The 22,329-nt window shown below is 45.1% G+C and overlaps 1 protein-coding gene and 1 long non-coding RNA gene across 2 annotated transcripts in view; one reads left to right on the top strand and one right to left on the bottom strand.

Moving 5' to 3' along the window:
- LOC309540207 overlaps window positions 1–3,250 on the bottom strand; it is a 146,183-nt gene extending 142,933 nt beyond the window's left edge. The window contains exon 1 of the long non-coding RNA XR_014223132.1: window positions 3,145–3,250. This is a non-coding gene — a long non-coding RNA (uncharacterized lncRNA). The remainder of the gene's footprint in view (window positions 1–3,144) is intronic.
- Window positions 3,251–10,523: 7,273 nt separating this feature from the next.
- SNCA (synuclein alpha) overlaps window positions 10,524–22,329 on the top strand; it is a 48,093-nt gene continuing 36,287 nt past the window's right edge. The window contains exons 1-2 of the mRNA XM_082236803.1: window positions 10,524–10,933; window positions 14,804–14,949. Of these exons, the coding sequence (XP_082092929.1) occupies window positions 14,829–14,949 (121 nt within the window). The 5' untranslated portion in view covers window positions 10,524–10,933; window positions 14,804–14,828. The remainder of the gene's footprint in view (window positions 10,934–14,803; window positions 14,950–22,329) is intronic.

Raw genomic sequence — 22,329 nt, 5'->3', positions numbered from 1 at the left:
TTATCTCGTCCTCTGTCATCCCCTTCTCCTTCTGCCCTCTATATTTCCCAACATCAGGGTCTTTTCCAGGGAGTATTCTCTTCTCATGAAGTGGCCAAAGTATTGGAGCCTAAGCTTCAGGATCTGCCCTTCCAGTGAGCACTCAGGACTGATTTCCTTCAGAATGGATAGGTTCTTGCAGTCCATGGGACTCTCAAGAGTCTCCTCCAGCACCATAATTCAAAAGCATCAATTCTTAGGCGACCAGCTTTCTTTATGGTCCAGCTCTCACACAAATAATACAAAATCCTGTAAGTCGCCTCTCCTGTAATATCCTTGGAGGGGGGTTAGGGGTAGGGGTAGTACACCACACGATGTGCTGATGTCATGTGCACACATTACATGCTGTGCAGGCACATTGCGTGCCATGCTGATGTCAGTCATGCATGTTGTGCAACATGCTGACATGTCCCTCCTTGCACCAATCAAATTAATTTCAAATTAACAAGTGGTCCTGCTCCCTTACTCTTTCCTGGCTTCTGAGGTTTTTCTTGCAAATCTTTATTTAATGCATACCTTTAAGCCTAGAATCAGAGGTGCTGGAAACTTGTCTTTTTGCAAAATGAAAGCTGAGCTTCTAAGGATGTTAGATACTCTGCTGAGTACCAATGTTCATTTTCTGTGCCTGCACATAATCACAGAAAGTCACACTCTTTATACTTTATAGTCCTAATCTCATTCATTTATCCACCAAAAACACCGAACTCTTTCGCATTTGGGATATTTGAAATTCAAACCAGGTTTCTGAAAACCAATTTAGAAGCCCAAGTGGGACCTCCTACAACTCCTGGCATGTGAATAAAATCTGGCTGAGAAGCATCACTTTCATTTCTTCAAAACTATCAATTTCCCCGGACAGCTTTAAACGCAGAGCCAGCTTTCTGTTCTGTCTGTCCATAGTCTACTGATCTGGAACAGAGCAGGCTATGTGGAAATCATGAAGGCTCCCTCTGCGATCACAAGAAGCTGCAATCACTCTGTTGTCAGACTGTATGTGCAGTGTGTGGACATGAAGCGCAGGAGAGCAAAAAAGGAGTGGGTCCATTCAGGCAAGGGAACCACAAGGACCAAAACGTCACTATTCTCAAGCGGAAGGTAAGAATTGGGACCAACTAATGCCTTAAGCCCATGATAGCCACTGAGATGCCCTCTGAAACCCTTGAACTACAATTCCCACTATCCCTGCTCCTTGGCCATGCTGCCTGGGACTGATGGGAGTTTGAGTTCAGCAGCATCTTCAGCTATGAAATAAATAAAAAACAAAGGAGAGAAACAGCAAAGGGAATGGAAGCAACAATAGAAACAAAGAAAGGAAAAAGAGGAAGAGAGAAGAATAAAATAAAGAAAGCAACAGAAAAAGGAGCATTAGCAAAAGATTTTAAAAAGAACTCCTGGTTTTTAATCCACCAGTTACATGAAAAAAAGAAAATATGGTTATTTAAAACCTTCTGTCCATGCGAACATCCATCTTCTCCACTTTCTGTTAGACAATATTTAAGTCAGGGTGCCTCAGAATCATTCATTTCTTTTTCCTATGAAAAGTCCAAGATAATTTTGTTGTTGTTGTTGTTGTTGTTGTTGTTATTAATTTATTTAACCATATTTTTTTCTTTTTAATTTTACTTCTGTTAATTCCCACCACCATTACTCCATACTGAATAAGACTAAATTCTTCCTTCCGTGTCAATATTAAAGTGTATGATCACACTTCGGGTCTGTACTCCATTTTTTGTTTCTCATTATATATTCTCTAGATCAGTGATGGCCAGACTTGGCCTTCCAGCTGTTTTGAGACTACAATTCCCATCATCCCTGACCACTGGTCCTGTTAGCTAGGGATGATGGGAGTTGTAGTCCCAAAACAGCTGGAGGGCCAAGTTTGGCCATCACTGCTCTAGAGGGAAAAAGCTATTGCCAGTATTGGAAGCCTAGTCTTAGCCCCAGCTCTGAGAACGACCATTCCTGTGGGTCACAAGGAAAGGGGACTTCTCTTAAAGTTCTCATCAAACTTGAAGAAAGGGAAGCAGACTGGCTGGGTTGTTTGTCATTTGTGATCTGCTTTGCTTTTAACTTTAGCACAATAGCTTGGATTTTTTGAAGAAAGGTCATATGTCGAGCTCGGTTGCCAACAATTTTTGAGAGAAGTTGGATTTTCTTTTGGTCAAAATCAGCAGTATATTTACAGAAAAACCTAGTAAGTCTGATCCATTTGGTTCAGTATTGTCTATGGCAGCAGTTCTATGGGATATCAGACAAGGGTCTCCAGTCCTGCCTAAGAGATTGAACCAGGCAAATTGAAACAGGCAGAATCAGGGATTGAACCAGAGACCTTCTACATGCAAAGTGTTGGTGCTGACCTTTAAAGCCCTAAACGGCCTCGGTCCAGTATATCTGAAGGAGCGTCTCCACCCCCATTGTTCAGCCCAGACACTAGGGTCTAGCACCGAGGGCCTTCTGCCGGTTCCCTCATTGCGAGAAGTGAGGTTACAGGTGTCAAAGAGAACAACTACCAGACTTTTAGAAGGCATCTGAAGGCAGCCCTGTTTAGGGAAGCTTTTAATGTTTGATGTATTACAGTATTTTAATATTTTTTAGGAAGCCGCCCAGAGTGGCTGGGGAAGCCCAGCCAGATGGGCGGGGTATAAATAATAAATTATTATTATTATTATTATTATTATTATTATTATTATTATTATTATTAAGCTAGGGCCCTTGTGCACTCAGAAGCAAGGTTGTTGAATTTTAGCCCCAGCTTAGCATTTCGCTCGCTGCTGCAAGATGAGGCAGCAGAGCACATGTATTACCTCCCTCAGCCAGCAGCCACCCACCCTCACAGCTGTGAGAGAAGAGTGGTGGTGACGGAAGAATGTGGCCACCTCAGACTGGCAGCTGGGGGCTGCTCTCCAACCCACTTGCCTGTGACGCTTCCTATTTTACAGCCAAACTCAAGCTCAGCACATCCTATGGGAGCCAGTGTGGTGTAGTGGGTAAGAGCGGTAGTCTCGTAATCTGGGGAACCGGGTTCGCGTCTCTGCTCCTCCACATGCAGCTACTGGGTGACCTTGGGCCAGTCACACTTCTTTGAAGTCTCTCAGCCCCACTCACCTCACAGAGTGTTTGTTGTGGGGGAGGAAGGGAAAGGAGATTGTTAGCTGCTTTGAGACTCCTTAGGGTAGTGATAAAGCAGGATATCAAATCCAAACTCTTCTTCTATTGTTGAGCGCCAGCTTCAGGAGCAAAGACAAAGCTCTTCCTATGAGCTATGCATATATCAGAAAGTTTTTGGCATCCACGCTGCTGCTATGGAGTCCACTAGGATTCACCCCACAACCAGCTTCAGGTTTCCCCCTAAAGCTCTGCTCATGGACCAGAATTTTTGAAATGAAAAGTTGGCATCCCTAGGAAGCTGGCGCTGTGTGAAGTCAGACTATTGGTCCGTCTAGTTCAGAGTCATCTATACTGGGTTCTTGAGATAACCAACATGGGGCTTCCTAGCTGTTGTTTGACTACAACTCCCATCAACCCCAGCCAACATAGCCAATGGCCAAGGATGATGGGAACTGGAGTGCAGCAACAGCTATGTTGGTTACCACTGGTCTACACTGGTTGCAAGCTTGATGTCATATTAGAATCTTTCTTGGAGATGCTGAAATTGAACTGTGGACGTTATCTATGTGCTTTGCCACTTTACTGCACACTGTTGTGTAGATATGCTCCGGTGTGCAGGAAATATTAACAGTGTGTACATGCATTCATGCACATCTTCGCAGGGCTCACCCAGCACATTTGCCATGTACATGCTTTTGGATGGCTTTAACAGCACTTCACATTGTTTCATATGTTTGAATATTTCATCTACTGTTTTATGTAGAAGTTACAGGCCTGGCTTGGACAAGGGGTATTACAAGCACTTATCTATATCTAAATCCTAGAATCTGTATGCGCAATCTAGATTTCTCTATTGTACTGTGCTAAGGAATATGCTTCTCCTCCCCTGAGAGAAGAACGCTGAAAAACCAGTGAAGTAAATTGTTCTCTCAGTTCCCTAGAGATCTTGTTAGTTGAGAATACAATTCAGCAAAAAAGAAGCAAATCGACTTTCTGGCGGCATTTAGGGTTTTCAGTTAGGTAATTGTTTAAAAAAGGAGGGGAGTGGTACGGCAGAGTTGGTGGAAGTAAGGCTGCAATCCTGTGCATACTTGCTTGGGTGTAAACCCAATTAATCTCAATAGAACCAACTTCTGAGTAGACCTGAAGAGGTTTGGGCTATCTTTCCCTTATGCATCAGTCACACAAATTCTAAAAGAGTTACTGGGAATTAAGGGTCAATGATTTCAGAAAGAGATCTACCTTTTTGTAGGTCTCTTTTCTTGCCCTTGTGCTGGCCACTGCTGCTTTCTGCACAGTTGGAGCAATGCAGCCTTTACCAACTAGGTGCCTTCCAGCTACAGCTCCCACCAGCCTGGTGACTTGAGATACAATTCTCATCAGCTTCAGCAAATGCTCTTCACACTTGAGCTCCACAGCCACTGGCATTCAGAGATACCTTGTCTCCAACTGTGGAGATAGAACACAGCCATCTTGTCTAGCAGCCAAGGATAGGCTTTTCCTCCCTGGATTCTCTAAACCCCTTTTAAAGACATCCAGAGGGGTGGCCTGTCAGGAGTTCAGCCTACACTCGAGTAGGACCCTGGCAGAGACACATGCCCAGCTGGCATGTTCCCTCCCTCCTGGTTGATCGTTCAGGAGCTTCAAAAGCTTTCTTCAGCCCAACATCACAGCGACCGATGCCAACAGACACCGGCACACTTAGGGATCTGCAGAGTTTGCGCAACTTGCGTGACATACCTCAGCAACTCAGCATTTTGGCTAATCTACTTTATTTACATATAAACACACACAGAGCACTGCAACATGGCTCCCTCTCTCTCTAGCATCAGACAGCAAAGAGAAAGAACAAAGGACAATAGGCCCACTTCACGGAACACAGTAACACAAACATCCCGTCTCCGTCACTTCCCACTCTGTGGAGTCAAAACATATATCGTCATGTGAAACACAACAATCCCATGACTGCAATCATGGAGCAGGAATTCTAACATGGCCATCAGTACCCCTTGTGATAGCACAGTTGCACAGTCTTCACTATGTGCTGTATGGAGAAATGTTCCTTTTCGCCTACCCCGAATCTCTCACTATTCAGCTTCTTTGCATGACCGTTGGTATTACGAAAAAGGGAGGGGGGAATCATTGTTGCTTTTCTCTACACCTTACACATTTCTATCCTGTTCCCCCTTATCTCCCCCCCCAACTAAAAAGCCTCTAATGTTTCAACCCTCCTGCCCCAGAGAGTTTTTCCAGCTCAATAATCATTTCCTGAAAATTTTCCAGCCCTACGGCATCCTCTTTGAGGTGTGGCAGCCTGTACACAGGATTCCAAGTGTGGTCACACCACGTATGGTGATGGCTACTGAGACTTTACAAAATGGACACATTCACAGAGGATGGGTATTTCAACAGCTACTGGCCGTGATAAGGAATCAGGTGTTCAAAGGCAGCACACCTCTTATGAACTGGGTTAGCAGATACTTGGCTGTTGTCATCAGGACTTGCTTCTGGTGTCTTTGGGGGCACCTGCATGACTGCAGAGGGAAGCGGGATGTTGGACAAAATGGACATTTGGACCTCTTTTTATGTCCATGGAGAACAATAGCACTAGACAGAAAGGTGAGTGGCAGCTAGAACCTGCATGCTGTAACCTGTAAGCAGATGCCATGCAGCAAGGGAGAAGGGATAGACCTCAGGCACATCCTTTATGTCTAATTATTGGCATTTCCAAGTTGGGCTGGGGAAAACCCTTGACTGAAACCTGGAGATCATTGTAGATCAGGGGTATGGAACAAATTCATGGAAGATAAGACTATCAGTGGCTAATTAACTTGATGGTTATGTTCTGCCTCCACAGCGAGAGACAACATGCTTCTGAATACCTGTTAAGAACAGCATCCTGTGGTCACCCAGTGGTCACCCAGGCATCTGTGGGAGACCTCAAGTAGATGGTTGGACACTAGAGCACTCTCCCCTCCAGTGGAGAGGCCTCTTTTTGCTTCTTGAAATTTTAGGTGCTGCTTGTGGGTTTTCCATTTGCATCTGGTTGGCTGCTGTAGGCCACTGGCCCCTCTGGATGTTATTAGACTCCAACCCCCATTAGCCCCAGCCAGCACAGTCAATGGTCATTTGGAGGAAATGGATGGGGGTCCAGCAACATCTAGAGAGCTGCTGGTTCCCCATACCTGTTGGAGATGATGCTGAATTTGATGGACAAAATCATGATTTGTAATAAGGCAGCTTCCTATGTCAAACCAAGTGGGAGGTGGGAGGACTGCATATTTTAGTTGCATTTAAATACATTTTCATGGCCTGAATCTTGTATGGTTTTTAATAAAAGAGAACCATCTCCCACGAGTTAGGGATGCTATCTGGAAGTACCAGACGCCAGGGAGACTAGCTATAATTACAGTCTAGACATTCAACCTTTCTGAAGACACGAGGTTTTGTGAGCACTGAACTTTAAATAAAATGTAAATTAAGCTGAATTGTGGAGATATGTTCCTCTCCCTTTCCCACATCTCATACTCCAGAATGGAAATCACAGTTTAAAACTGTTCAAGAAAAATAAGTATGCTTCACCAATAACAGTGTGATCCTAGGAACATCTAATCCAAAGTAAGTACCACTAAGTTCAGTGGTGTGACTTATTCCCAGGTCAGTGTGTATAGGATTGAAGCCTATATCTGTCACACACTGAAGTTTCCGAACCATCTCCAGAGGCAGCCACACATATAACGCACTGCAGTAATCTAACCTAGAGGTTAGGGGAAATTGCTCTGCAAAATGTGTACACTGGGCAAAATTGCAGAGCAAAACGTATAAGGCGAAATTCATACCCAAATGCTGATGAATTAGCATTAGGACTCTTTAAAAAAAAAGTATATCACAAACTGATGTGGAAATGTCAAGAACTGAACTTAACATTGGAAAAATGAGAAACCAAGAAAAACCAAAAATGACAAATTCACCAATTCCTACCGTTTTGTCTATTAACCACCAAGAAAAATTACAGTTCTTATCCTTTCTCTTCCCAGCATGTTAGAGAGACATGAATATTCCCTCAAACTCCTTCCTTTCCCTTGCCTGATGGTTGAGCTGCCTGAGAGCCAGATGAAACACATTTATGTAAGACAATTGCTTTAAAAACACACAGAGGGCTACAGGAGGTGGTTATATAAAGCTTGAAAGATTAGTCGCTGTGCTCTACCGGATGACTTTGTTATCAGGAAGAGAACTTGCTTTGCTTAAAAAACGGAGGACAGAAGGAACATGGAGAAGGAAACCATAGAAAACTTTGTCGAGTTCTTTGGAAAAGAGTTAAACTTTGTGTGATATAGAAAAGAACATGACTGCTTGCTTGCAGTGTGAAGAATTATAATCAAACAACGGGGGAAGTTAAAGCATGTGAGTGGTATTCAATGAAATAACTGCACAAGCGGAACTAATTCCACTTACTGTACACTATGGGACTTCCATTTCTCTCCAGACACCCCATGCTATCCCCCAACTTGCTCCAGAAGGTCAAGAAAAAACTAGAACAGATTGGGGGGGGCAAAGGAGGAGAAGGGGGAACCAGGGGCGAACGAAGGCGTTGCAACACCCGGGGCAGGGTGTCGCTACTTAGGGCACATGTGCAGTGTCACTACGCACAACGCGTGCGCCGTACGTAGTGATGCCGCACATGTGCTGTACATAGCGGTTTGCCGGCACCGGTGCTCCAGCGCTGTATGGGTGGTGCCAGGATCCTCTGCTCGCAGCTGCAGCAGCGAACGGAAGATCCTCTACATGCGGCTGTAGTGGCGATGGAGGGATCCCATGGCTGTCCATACAACGCGGGAGCAGTGCCGGTGGCAAACCACTATGTACAGTGCATCTGCAGCGGCATTAAGTACAGGCATTTGTGTGACACTGCACATGCTCTGTACATAGCGGTTTGCCGCTGGCACCAGGATCCTCTGCTCGTGGCTGCAGCCACGAACGGAGGATCTGCCACATGCGGCTGCGGCGACACGATGGCTGCTTGTGCTGCCGTGGCAGGGTGAGCTCCAGTGGGGTGCCTTCTTGTCATCCCCCCAGACATGGCACCTGGGGCACCCCGTACCCCCATTGCGACGCCACTGGGCGAAACAGGTCTGTTGCCCAAGCAGAAGTCATTCTGTTTTTGCAGTTATTCAGTTGAATATCTCCCCTGATTAATAATATTATTTGTTTACCAATAATCAAGACAGGAGGTGCTTTAGCCCTGAAGTGACATGCAGTATCTTCGCTGAAAATATCTAATTGGAATTGAGCACTGGTGGCCTTTGATGGCTACCAATAAATCTGACCTGGTTTGGTCGTGCAGAAGGAGACGGTTTAATAGTTCAGCATGATGCCAGTGAAGGAAACAGAAGATTGATATCTCTAAGCTGTACTTTTGTACTGTTTTATTGTTGTTAGCCACCCTGAGCCCGACTTCGGCTGGGGAGGGCAGGATATAAATAAAATTTATTATTATTATTATTATTAAGTACCTGGCAAGGGGGGGTTAATACTACTGAGGATCTGTCTTCCCATCCTCAACCTGTATCTTTTAAAATAAACAGTAAATAAACAGTAAACAGTAGATAAATAAACAGTAAAAATAATAAATCCTATCAGTGCTCTTGTGGAAATGGACCCTGTAAACGGTTGCACTTCAAACTTTGTTTTGTTCATGGAAATGCAAAGCACAAAACTGTGAGTTATACTTAGGAAAATTGTGATATAAATGTTGCTATGTGCCCAAAGCATTTCCCATCAATTATCTCAGTGATCTGTACAACAGTTCCTTCTTAAACCTGGAACCATCCACCTGTTCTTGAATTTCAGTTCCAAGCCAGCATGACCAATGCTTGGTCAGGGATGGCGGGAGCTGCAATTCACCCCTGTCTTAAAATAAGTCAACTTTATCCCCAGTCTGCAGATTGGAGAGTTAAAGCTGAGGCTGGGAGAAAGCAGCTTACCTAAAGTAATTCAGCCATGAGCTCATAGCTGAGGCAGGAGGTGAACAAGAGTGTGCGGCCCATTTCTCAATCACTTCATTCCTACATTGCAGGGCATTGGGCTAGATGACCCTTGGTTCATTAGCTCTGTATCATTGGACGAACAGGCAAGCCCATGCCTTTGTGTATTTCCATTCACAGCTTTGGAAATCAGGGCACATTTTAGAGGAATGGGGTAATTTGGGTGGCATAAAAGTGCCCAAATGGACAAATCAAAACTGCCATGTGCTACAGCTCTTGCAGGGCTCCACCAGTTCAGCCCACAGGAGGCATCTTTGAATGATCTCCATACAAAGCACACCCCTGACTATGTGACGCTATCACGGGCTGGGAAACTGTTCTCCGTAGACCAGGGGTCTGCAACCCGCGGCTCCGGAGCTGCATGTGGCTCTTTTACACCTTTGCCGCGGCTCCGGGGCGGATACTAGTGAGGGGAGGAGGCGCATTGTGCGCCCCGACACTCCCCACTGTGGCGGGCGCTGTAGTGGCTGTGACGTCGCATGGGGGCAGTGCGTGCGTTAGTCACGCACAGTCCCGACGTCACCTTCCCACCCGCCCGCTACATTGTAAGGGGCATGTACGCTGGTCACTGCATTGAAAGGGGGCATGTACACTGGTCACTGTTTTGAAGGGGAGTGAAGAACACACACACACACAAAAAGGTAACTTGTTAATTTAACGTTTATTTCTATGAGGAGGAGTAATTCTGAGGGGTCAAACAAAGAAATAATAAAAAGTGACAAAAAGTTATTTTTATAATGACGAGTTTTGCGGCTCCCAGTTGTTTTTTTCTTCGGAAATGGGTCCAAGTGGCTCTTTTTGTCTTAAAGGTTGCAGACCCCTGCCGTAGACCTATCTCTCTGAGGTGCTTTGTCTCCGCAAGGAAGCTTTTAATATGGGGCGCACACATGCCGTTAAAAGGTTACCACATCCATTTGCTCTGTTAGATTTTCTGTCCGTGCATGCATTTCTTTTGTACGGAAGACCAACAACAGGATGCGGAGGTACAAGTTCGCGTCCCCATGATCCGAATGTTCCTTCATTCAAGAGGGAGCCTGGCCCAGGATGGGAAGGAGCAGGGAGCAAAGGGGCGTGGGGAAGGGAGGAGGGGTGGGGCAACAAGACCATCAAGACCTGCATAATACTCCCCCCCACCCCCTTTCCACCAGGAATGTCCCCTTCCTACTCTCAAGGCGCCCCACCTGTTGCCATTGCAATCTCGTTCCCTCCAGCCGCGGAAATGCTTCCTATCCCTTCCTCATCATGCAAGCGCTCTCTGTCTCTCTGGAGGAGGCTGCTCGTTCACGGGCGGAGCCACGAGAAGATGGAGAGACCGAGGGAAAGAGGGAGGGCGGGGAGGGCGGTGTTCTCTCCCTGGGCTGAGCTCGTGGGCGCTGCCTGTCTTCTTACCTGACAAATCAGGCGGAGAGAAGAGGCTGCGAAAAGGAGCGAGAGAGTGAAGCTTTGCTCCCCCACCCAACACACACACACACACACCAGGCGCCTTGGAACTGGAGGGCAGGATCTCTCGCCCCCCTCGGTCCTTTCCCTCCAACTCCTTCCAGCTTTGCGGAACTGGGACCACCTGGGTACCACTAGACACGGCTGGACTCTTCTCTCCCTGTATCCTTTAGCAGCCATGTACTGATCGGAGCATCCTTCGGAACTCTCTCTTTTTTGTCGCTCTCGCTCTTTCTGGTCCTCCCTTTAAGCTTCAAATTCAACAGTTCTAGAGAAGTACCGAGGCACGGAGCAAGAGGGTAAGTAACCTGGATGCAATTTCTATATCTTGGTTTTCCTAGGGTGGTGAGGCGGTGGAGGGGGGGTGCGTGATGGAGGAGGACTTTGAGGATGTGGTCCTGTTGCATGCTTAGTAAATCGCACTGGACCCGACGAGGTTTACTTCTGCAAAGGCATGGGCAGAATGCTAAGAGCTGATGTCATATGTAGGTTTTCAACTCGGAAGTAAGTTCCCTTGTGTGCTCAATGGGGGGCTTAATTCTCTGCAAATGTTCAGAATCTTGTAGCCTCAGACTCCTATGTCTACGCTTGCAGCCTGTGCATGCTTACTTTGGAGTAAGCCCCGTTGAAATGAACAGGACTCACTTCTGAATAAACATACATTAGATCATGCTATAAAATATATCTTGTCTACGCACATACACAGATACACACACGCTCCCCCAAACCCTTTGGGGGAAAGGGGAAATTATAATTTCAGTAATGAATATATTTAAGTGTCTGTCATTAGCTAAGCAAGAAAAACTCCGGTATTAGGAAAGGTGGGACAGGAAGGCAGCAATGGGAGCTGTCTTGTTGTGTTTCTTATGGACAAAAGAGAGCAGGTGTTTAGCACAGAAGCCTTCCTCTCTTAAGCAATGACTGTTGAATTGCGTGGCTCTTTAGATCTTGTTGGACTCTATTTCCTGTCAGCACAAGTCAGTATTGTCCAAAGGACTGGGATGATGGGATATAGTTTAGCTACCCCAATTTAAAGAGATATGCATGTATAGGCATGGTGCTGGACCACAAATTCCCTTGTCCCTGACCATTGACCATGTTGACTTGGGCTGATGGATGTTGGAGAACTACAGGTTGTCCTCCACCACCCTTGATTTAACTCAAGGACCCTGTCCTGTTCCACCATGAGATCAGAGCTATATAGGCACCCAGTTTAATTTGTCAGCTTTCTCAGGAATCCTAAGAGAGCCTAACCATGTTTGTTGTGACATTCAGTCTTCGTATATATACAAGCACCATCGCTTCAGAAAATGGTGTGTGTGACTGTCCCCAGCTTTTTTTTTGGGGGGGGGTGGACACAAAAATGTGGAAAGTGCTCAGTTGAGAGGGGGACTCATCCTAAAAGGAGAAACCATGTCCAGAGCCTGCCTCTGATAGAACAGAAATGGAACAACATCTATTCTAGAAGAATTTGCTGCCTGCTAAATCTCCCATACACAGACCATCTCCTTTCTCTTTCCAAACCATTAAACATGGTGTCTACTGTCTTAGTACTCCTCCTTCCACAGACGAATGGTTTATCTTCCCTTGTGTAAGAGACTGTGTGTGTGTGTGTGTGTGTGTGAGAGAGAGAGAGAGAGAGAGAGAGAGAACGAGCAAGAACACACACCATGTGCCATTGTATGCAGGGATCTGCCTTCCTTTCATTACCAGGGAATTGGATGCCTTTATTGACAAGTCCGATGAAGTTTTGGCTCTTGTCCAGGGATTAGCTAAGATCGCAGTGGTTCTCGAGATTTGTTTACTACATCACCTAGACTATAAATATACAAATAGACTAGACTAACAGCATTGAGATTGTTGTTTACCCAATGATTAAGGGGGAAAGTCAAGTGTGTGTGTGTGTGTGTGTGTGTGTGTACGTGTGTGTAAGAGAGAGAGAAATTGAAATCAAATTAAAGTGAAGAACTTGGTTGTGGTGTTTTTTCAAACTATGCAGCTGTGAACAAAAGTGAATCAAGGTCAGCCAACATGTCACAGAGATGAACCCACCACTTCTCTGCAAACTTATCCTGGTGCAATTCCATGACTGACTGGCATTTTCCTGAACACTTGCAATATGTGGGTGTTTTTAAAGAAAATCCTGTGCAAGGCTGGCATGTAAATGAACATGATCTCAGGGGCTAATGTTAGCATCTTCAGATAAAGACAGCTTAATGCTCCTCCCCCTCACCTCCCTCTCCTAGGTTTGCTGGATATAGTATCTTTCCCAGGACTTGGTAATGAAGATTCACACTCCTATTTTTAAATAATTACTCATTTGTTCACGGTTTGGAAGGACTTGTTGCAGTGCTCAGCTGTGGCTGTGGGGTTCCATTCTCTCTGATGTTTGAGCGTGGCAGAAAAAAAGGTCTAAATTGGTTTAAAATCTGGTTTTAAAAGGCAAGTTGGCTGCAAGGTACTAACAGCTTTAAAAAGACAATTGGGTATTTTGTGTTCACTGATAGACATTGTTCTCCCCCAGCAAGGTAACTCTCACTTATTTTTATACTACCTTCCTGGGCAAATGGACCTCTCAAGGCAATGGTGGCTGATCTGTTAGGGCAAATGGGACATTGCCTACCCAAACTCAGTCGTGCCCTGAGTCAGCTTCTGCCTGCCAGACTTCTTTCTTAACCCCAGTCCAGTGGGTGGTCCTGACTGTCAGCTTCTTCCTCCTTCGTCTCAGTTTTGTTATTCTAGGACATTGATGTGATTGGTCTATTTATTATATTTATACACTGCTTTCCATTCACATGTATCGCAAAGCGGCTTACAAACAGACAATAACAATAACATAAGAGAGCATCACAAGTACAATATAGATCATATAGAAGAATTAACCAACCATCAGTAAAACAAGTACAAACCATCAGTAAAACAACTGCAATCTATAAAAGACTATTAACAAAACTGCTAAAAAAATTAAGCTAAACAGCACAATAACAGCAACAAACATTGTGGTTGTTTTTGCTGTTGTTTAGTCATTTAGTCGTATTCAACTCTTCGTGACCCCATGGACCAGAGCATGCCAGGCACTCCTGTCTTACAAAAATCATATTATTAAATACAAAAATCATATTATTCTTATTTGTTCTTATTTTCTTATCATGTATTTTGGGTCTTTTATCTTGTATTTGTATGCCATGAACTGCCCAAGGATCTACGGATGGGATGGTGGTGGCGTATAAATTTAATTAATAATGATAGTAATAAAATAATAATAATAATAATAATAATAATAATAATAATAATAATAATAATATAGGATTTACAAAGTGCTACAGCATTCATAATCGATAAAACCATTCTAACAACATTAACAAGATAGCAATTAAATAATAAACTAAGTACTGCTGAATTCATACACAGGATCTCCCCACCTCCTTGACTCATCATCTTCCACTCTATTCAGTTCATTAAAAGACACATCCACACGATGCTCGTGGCAGCATCTTCTTTCTGAAGGTTCCTAGGACTGGAGGGTAGGGCAAGGCAGGTGGGAAAAGCCACCACCTGATGGCCAGCACAAAGTCAGAACCAGAATCAGTTGATTCCGCCTGTGATTTGTTTTGGCTCCATTTACTGTCAGCCTGTCTGCCTCTCGCCCAGCCACCACCGCCTGAAGGTGATTCTCAAATCAGATCATTGCACCGTTTTAAAGATAAAGCATGACTCATTGTGACAACAACACACAACTATACATTTCACTCCAAACCAGCAATATTTAGCAGCAACATTAAAATGACAGTCTAAAAAAATGAAGACCAGCAACATCATTTGACTAAAAGTGGATGTACTCAGACAGGTCTTTTTTAAAACAACAACAACAACATTAAAATCAGTTAACAGATAAGCCAAACACACTTTTCATGGGAAGGCGTTCCATGGTGATAGGCCCATCACTGAGCAGGCAAATTTACCACTGAGCTTCAACCCTTCCTGTATTGGGTTCAACGGCCATGATCCTCTTTCCCTTATTGTGCCTTGATTAGCTCCATATCTTTGTCTCCATGGACTCATATTGTACTGTTTGAGCAGGTAGGCATCAAATGCTGAACTCTCTCTCTCTCTCTCTCTCTCTCTCTCTCTGCCTTCATTTAATTTGTTTTCTTTGTCTTTCTTTCCAGGGCTGGATATTGACATTCTTTAGCCATGGATGTATTCATGAAAGGATTTAACAGAGCCAAGGAAGGAGTTGTGGCGGCAGCAGAGAAGACCAAGCAGGGCATGGCGGAAGCAGCAGGGAAAACGAAAGAAGGAGTTCTCTATGTAGGTAGGTGGGCAACAAGATCTAAATGGAGCCAGTCGTTTTTTTCTTCTTTCACTGGTTTACACTGTGATGTTTAGAAACTGGGTGCCTACAACCATTTTATTATACATATTGCCATACATTATTATTACCACTATTAGTAGTAGTATTAGTAGTAGTAGTAGTGGTGGTGGTGGTAGTATACCCCTCCCATCTGGCCAGGTTGCCCCAGACACTCTGGGTGGCTTCCAACACATATGTTGTTGTTGTTTAGTCGTTTAGTCGTGTCTGACTCTTCATGACCCCATGGACCAGAGCACGCCAGGCACTCCTGTCTTCCACTGCCTCCCGCAGTTTGGTCAAACTCATGCTGGTAGCTTCGAGAACACTATCCAACCATCTCATCCTCTGTCGTCCCCTTCTCCTTGTGCCCTCCATCTTTCCCAACATCAGGGTCTTTTCCAGGGAGTCTTCTCATCTCATGAGGTGGCCAAAGTATTGGAGCCTCAGCTTCATGATCTGTCCTTCCAGTGAGCACTCAGGGCTGATTTCCTTAAGAATGGATAGGTTTGTTGTTCTTGCAGTCCATGGGACTATCAAGAGTCTCCTCTAGCACCATAATTCAAAAGCCAACACATATAGAAACATGACCAAATGTCTTCTAAAAGTTGTATCTTTATCTCCTTGACATCTGAAGAATACAAGATAAAAAGTGGGGTTGTATGTGATCGTGTGTGTGTGCGTGCACGCACCTGCTTAGAGCAGGGATGGGGAAAATCTGGCCCTCCAGATGTTTCTGAACTGCAACTCCCATAATCTCTGCCCATTGGCCATACTTGCAGGGGTTGATGGGAGTTGTAGTTCAGCAACATCTGGAGGGCCCATTGCTCCCACCCCTGGTTTAGATATTCCTGTTGAAATATAAAGCTGTATGCAAGTTTTGAGGACAACAACAAATATAAGTTTACATTGCTGCTGCTGCTATTCATTTAATACTACTACTACTAATAATAATAATTATTATTATTATTATTATTATTTATACCCCACCCATCTGGATGGGTTTCCCCAGCCACTCTGGGCGGCTTCTATAGAAACCAAAAATACACTAAATATTATTATTAACATTATTATTGTTCTTTTATTTTATTTATGTACTGCTTAATGCCAAAGTAGGCTTCTACACTTGATGTGTGTGGTAAGATTCTCCTTGCCACTTGGCAAGTCATCTAACAAGATGACCAAGGTTCTCCAGAAAGGAGAACTCATGGATGTTAGGATTGTCTGCACTGTCTCAAAGACCGATGGGAATGGAGGGAGATAGGAGGGGAAGACCTATCCAGGCATAAGCTGTGAACATTTGTGTAAAACAGGGATGGGAGTTTGAGTGCAAACAGCATTTGGAGGACACAGACCCCCATCCCTGAGGTAAAGCTACTGCAAGTTTGAAAGAAAGTTGAGCGTTGGGCACTGAAGATATAAGTATATTCAGCAAGAATGAGAGTTGTTGTGTTCTTCTGCAGATGCAAACAAACCAAGGGCGTGTTTACACTACACAGTTATTGGATTCACACCATCATAGCTTCTCCCAAAGAATCCTGGGAATTTAGCTCGGCTGAGGTCATTTTTTGCCTGATAGAGACACCCAGCTTGCTTCAAATAGCAGCAATTCCTAGGGTTCATTTGGAGGACAGAATTAACGTTAAACTAAATTTAGAGGCGAAGGGACGTGGGTGGCGCTGTGGGTAAAACCTCAGTGCCTAGGACTTGCTGATCGTAAGGTCGGCGGTTCGAATCCCCACGGCGGGGTGAGCTCCTGTCGTTCGGTCCCAGCTCCTGCCAACCTAGCAGTTCGAAAGAAGTGCAAGTAGATAAATAGGTACCGCTTTATAGCGGGAAGGTAAACGGCGTTTCCATGTGCGGCAATGGTGCTGGCTCACCAGTGCAGCTACGTCACACTGGCCACGTGACCCGGAAGTGTCTTCGGATGGCGCCGGCTCCCGGCCTCTTGAGTGAGATGAGCGCACAACCCTAGAGTCGGTCACGACTGGCATGACTGGTCATGACTGGGGTACCTTTACCTTTACCTAAATTTAGAGGCACAGCTTAAGGCACTTCTGGGTGACCTGTTCAATGAGCATACATCCTGATTTGTTTGTGAGAAGGTTGGGTGACATTCCATAATAGTGTGTGTTATTGCACACTGTCCATCACTTACCATGCTGCAAAAAGTCGAATCTTTTGGAAAATCATAGGGTCCAATCTCCTGCAATGCAGGAATATGCAGCTGTCCCTTACAGGGATTGAACCTGCAACCTTGGCATTATCAGCACTATTGGGCAACTTGGATTTGCTGGTATGTGATTGAATCCCACCTAAAAACAGCGAGAAGTCCAGAAGTGCCCTCAAGTATATGCCCAAACATTATTATTAGTTGCTTCATACAACCTTTTCAGAATTGGTGGCTTTCGTGGAGCAACACTGCAGGTGACTAAAGCAGCCAAGCAACAGCAGGAGCCTGGAAACGGTTCCTTTTTCTGTGAAATGGCTGTGTTTCACAGCAATGAAACTGGCAGCTGTTGCTACTGAGCACCAGCCATTTTTCACCCCTGCAGGCATGACTATTACACACATGCTCCTCTGGAGAAGGTGTCTGCATTCATTGTCATGGACACTTAGCAGATAATGACTCATGAACTCACTACTGTATGCTTATCCAGATCCCTTCCACCGTTTTTTCGAGAACATTATGTAGCACTTCATGTGAATTTGGTTTCACTGGTGCTAGATAAAGCGCTTCCTACTTTTAAAAAAATGTTTAGGAAATATTGGGGTTTTTTTTGCTAATACTAAAATACAGAACAGCAAACCTTCTACACTGCCTGGCCTCCCTGAGCATCCCATATCTTACAAGTGGGGAACCTGCACAGAGAAAATGAGAAGGACTAAGAAGGGGGAAGGGACGTGGGTGGCGCTGTGGGTTAAACCACAGAGCCTAGGACTTGCCAATCAGAAGTTCAGCGGTTCAAATCCCCGCGACGGGGTGAGCTCCCATTGCTTGGTCCCTGCTCCTGCCAACCTAGCAGTTCGAAAGCACAAACTGCAAGTAGATAAATAGGTACCATTCCATCGGGAAGGTAAATGGCGTTTCCGTGCGCTGCTCTGGTTCACCAGATGCGGCTTAGTCATCCTGGCCACATGAACTGGAAGCTGTTTACTGGCTCCCTTGGCCAATAAAGCAAGATGAGCACCGCAACCCCAGAGTCGGCCACGACTGGATCTAATGGTCAGGGGTCCCTTTATCTTTAAAAAAGGAGGAAAGGTGACAACTTAGGAACAGGCTCCCCAATTTCCCCCTCTCCTGCACCTGAGCGACCTGGTGTTCTTACTCATCGATAGTGGCAGCACCACACTTGTTTCAATGCCCTAGTTTGAACATCTGGGTGATTCATAAAGTCGAAAGAGACAGACCTAAGCCTTGCCTTCTAAGCATTAAATTCTGAGTACTGTGAAAAATAAGAGTCGGCAAAATCCCCCAAGTAAAGTATTGCAGTTCAGTGCCCAGGTTGGAGATATTTATTAAAGAGGGACCATCATTCAGTGGTAGAGCCCATTTTTTGAATGCAGAAGACAACAGAGAATTCTGTTCATCACTACTGGGGTGATGATACTGCTGGAAAAGCAAGAGCAGGGATCGTTCAGTTTGCAATGGGTTAATTCTTTAATCAGGAAGTCAACTAACCATGCTGGGGAGTGAAGAGATGTTGCTTAGCAACCTGTCAGAGTTTCATGATGTTTGATTAAGTAGCACATGCTCTGATTGGCTGTGTAGTTCTGAGGAAGTTTTTTTCCTGTATGTTTGGTCAAATGTCTCCTTGCTATGTATAAGGCCTGAAGGAAGAAAGACAAAACATCTACTTATTTCTCCATCTGCATTACTGAATTGACTTTGCTAACAGATTCAACTACCAGTCCAGTTCACTTCTGAATCATCACAAATGGTGTTGGCCTCCAAAAACAACTCAGTAGCTAGGTTCTGTTCCTGTTCTTCATTCTCCGCCCCCTCCCCCAGGAGTACTCATTTTAAATTGTGTATATTGCCTTTCCTAAAATTTCTTCCTTCATGAAGAAAGTACATATGGTGGTGTACATATGCTTCTCCCAGGCAGTCACACATCCAGGCCCTGGCCAGACCCAGACTTGCTTAGTATTCGTCTTCAGACCATAACTATACAGTGGTACCTCAGGTTAAGAACTTAATTCATTATGGAGGTCCGTTCTTAATCTGAAACTGTTCTTAACCTATGGTAACACTTTAGCTAATGGGGCCTCCCGCTGCTGCCGCACCGCCTACGCACGATTTCTGTTCTCATCCTGAAGCAAAGTTCTTAACCCAAGGTACTATTTCTGGGTTAGCGGAGTCTGTAACCTGAAGCGTCTGTAACCTTCAGGTACCACTGTATATGAAAAGTAAAGATGGAGAATTGGCAGCACCTGCCCCCTGCCTCTAGGTATAGGGACGCTTGATCCCATTCAGCCATTTCTCCTCCTAGACCACATCTCTTGCTTAGAGCTCATTGACGCTGGTCAACAGAACACAGCAGAAGGCACTCAGAAGCAACCCGGCCACTTCTGCATTGCTGCACCCTGGCTTCCTTCATTTTCTGGATCGTGCTCTCTTGGGATGCAAGAGCACAGCAGAACTGGATGCATATCAGATTCCTCCTTGATAATACAGTTTAGGAACGATCTAGATTGGGTTGTGATCAGTGCAGGGCTTGTTGATTCCCCCCTCCCCCCAAAAAACAAAACCTATGTGTGATTGCATGATTCATAGCTAGCGTGAAGCAGCTTTTCCACAGAAGATTTGGTTGAGAACATGCATTTTCTCTGAGTTTTATCATGCCATCTCCCCCAACCTCCCCTCACCATCTGGTGTGCAAGCGGCTGAAAAGAACTGGAGAGCTTCATAATTGATTTGCCTTGAGGGGAAGTGCTTGGTCTTCCCTACTACCAAGTAGGAGTTTGTGGTTCAGGGCCATCCTGGAGCGTCCCTCCAGTCGCCAGTTAAAGAGCAATGCATGCTTTCACTGTAAAAACAAAATAAGCTACATGGGTGTTTCTCCCACAGATTATTACAATAGTATATTGTCCTTTTTTTGTCTAGGTAAAATCTGTTTTCTTTCTTTGAATAAGCAGCATTCCAGCTTTTTACTCAAGAGATTATTGATTTAAATAGATGATAGCAAATCAAACCAATGGAATTTGAGTGTAGCTCTCCCCACCCCAGCAAATAAAACACTTGTTAATTTATTTCGCAGCTATCCCAGACCCTCTAAACAGGAGCTTGTTCTCCTCCTCCTACAAAGTTCTCACTCGTATCTTCCAGCATATCACAGGTTAAAATAGGAATGAGCCTCTGATGACTCTCCAATTCTTGTCCTGAGAATCATTGCACAAGCCTAACCCCCTCCATCATTGCTGCCCCCCATCCTTAAAGGTAAAGGGTAAAGGGACCCCCGACCGTTAGGTCCAGTCGTGGCCGACTCTGGGGTTGCAGCGCTCATCTCGCTTTATTGGCCGAGGGAGCCGGCGTACAGCTGCTGGGTCATGTGGCCAGCATGACTAAGCTTTTTCTGGCGAACCAGAGCAGCTCACAGAAACACCTTTTACCTTCCCGCTGGAGTGGTACCTATTTATCTACTTGCACTTTGACGTGCTTTCGAACTGCTAGGTGGGCAGGAGCAGGGACCGAGCAATGGGAGCTCACCGAGTCGCGGGGATTCGAACCGCCGACCTTCTGATCAGCAAGTCCTAGGCTCTGTGGCTTAACCCACAGCGCCACCCGCATCTCAGCCCCCCATCCTTACCAATGTGTAATAGAAGCTGGTTAGATGGGCAGCTGGATCATCCACTGTTGATGGGCCAGCATCTTCCACCACACCAGAGAAGGTGAGTTTAGGTGATGGTAGAGCAGGTTATGCAGCATGCAGTTCTATCCTCCAACACTTCACTGTCACTCCTTGCCACCTGTAACTGCTGTCTGAGGCAGCTGCTTCTCTCTGCCTAATGGCAGGGCCAGCCAAGCCATTGCTTTGCTTTGCAATAGCCTGTCCTCCACTAGTTTAAAAGCCAAGAGGGTAACAGGCCCAAATAATCTACTTGAAAAGCTAAGTTTCCATAGACTCCTTAGCCATTTCAACCTACCTCAGCAGCTGTAGCATGTAAAACAACGCCTTGGTGTTCATGTATATTCGTTTACATTGGGATTGGGGAACATTTATTTGGCCTGAGGGCCACATTCGTTTCCAGCCAATCTTCTGAGGGCCACATGCCATTGGTAGGCAGGGCCAGAGGCAAAAATTAGCAGAACCACAAGCGCACACGCACACACCCTGGTGTCTTCGAAAAACCATATCAACCCCTTTTTTCTCACAAGAAGGCAGCAGGCATTGGGGGCATCATGACCTCACTTGATTTCGTGTCACAATTCCCCCTCCACCCCCAAAAGTGCTTTTTTGGGGTCGCGAACTTGTGTGGTGCCCCAAAATGCGTGTTTTAGGGCACAGTACCTGAATAATGCACTGTTTTCATGGGGCAATTGCAACACGAAATCATGCAAGATCATGGCACCCAAATGCCAAGGTTCTCTCTCTCTCTCAGGGGGAAAAAAGGAAGATGGCTTCCAGGAAGGTGGCATCCCAATTTTTGCCTTCAGGGTGTTGGAGGGTATGCAAATACAGATTTTACCTTTGTACAGTGAGCTAGTTTTTGGACACACACTCACACCTCTCTACCCTCCATCCAGACAAGGAAGAAGCACGATCAGAATTCAAGGACATGTTCCAGCCATAAAACACTCAAGGTCTGGAGCAGGACCAGTGAAAGGGGCAGCCTGGGAATAGTTTACAAGGGTCAAGCTACATTTCACCCCCGGGCCTAGGGCTCCCCACCCCTGATTTACATGGATATATGTGCAAAAGACAAGGGTGCACCCATTCCTCCTTCAGAGATGTAACTTCACTTAAGAGTCTCTGAGAGGGCAGTTGAACCCTGGAGAATGACAATGCTAGCAATTTGTACAAATACAAGAAGGTTTTAACAAATGGCATTCCCTTTTTACAAGAAACTTTCGGAATTGTAGCTCTGTGGGAGGAATAGGGGGCCTCCTAACAACTCTCAACACCTTTATCAAACTACAGCTCCCAGAATTATTTGGCGGAAGCCATGACTGCTTGAAGTGGTATTATAGTGCTTTAAATGTTTGGTGTGGATATGGCCAGAGACTCAGTAACTATGGTGGTACTGCTACTCAGTCTAGATGTTTTGAAATTAATGGACCTTAGTCATGTTCATTAATTTCAATCGGTCTACTGTTTATTGCATACAATGTTTTTAGAAAAG

Source organism: Podarcis vaucheri (genome assembly GCF_965113315.1).
Source record: "Podarcis vaucheri genome assembly, chromosome: 9".
Taxonomy (NCBI): domain Eukaryota; kingdom Metazoa; phylum Chordata; class Lepidosauria; order Squamata; family Lacertidae; genus Podarcis; species Podarcis vaucheri.
The sequence above is the reverse complement of the archived record's forward strand: the minus strand, read 5'-3'. Positions and strand labels throughout refer to the sequence as shown.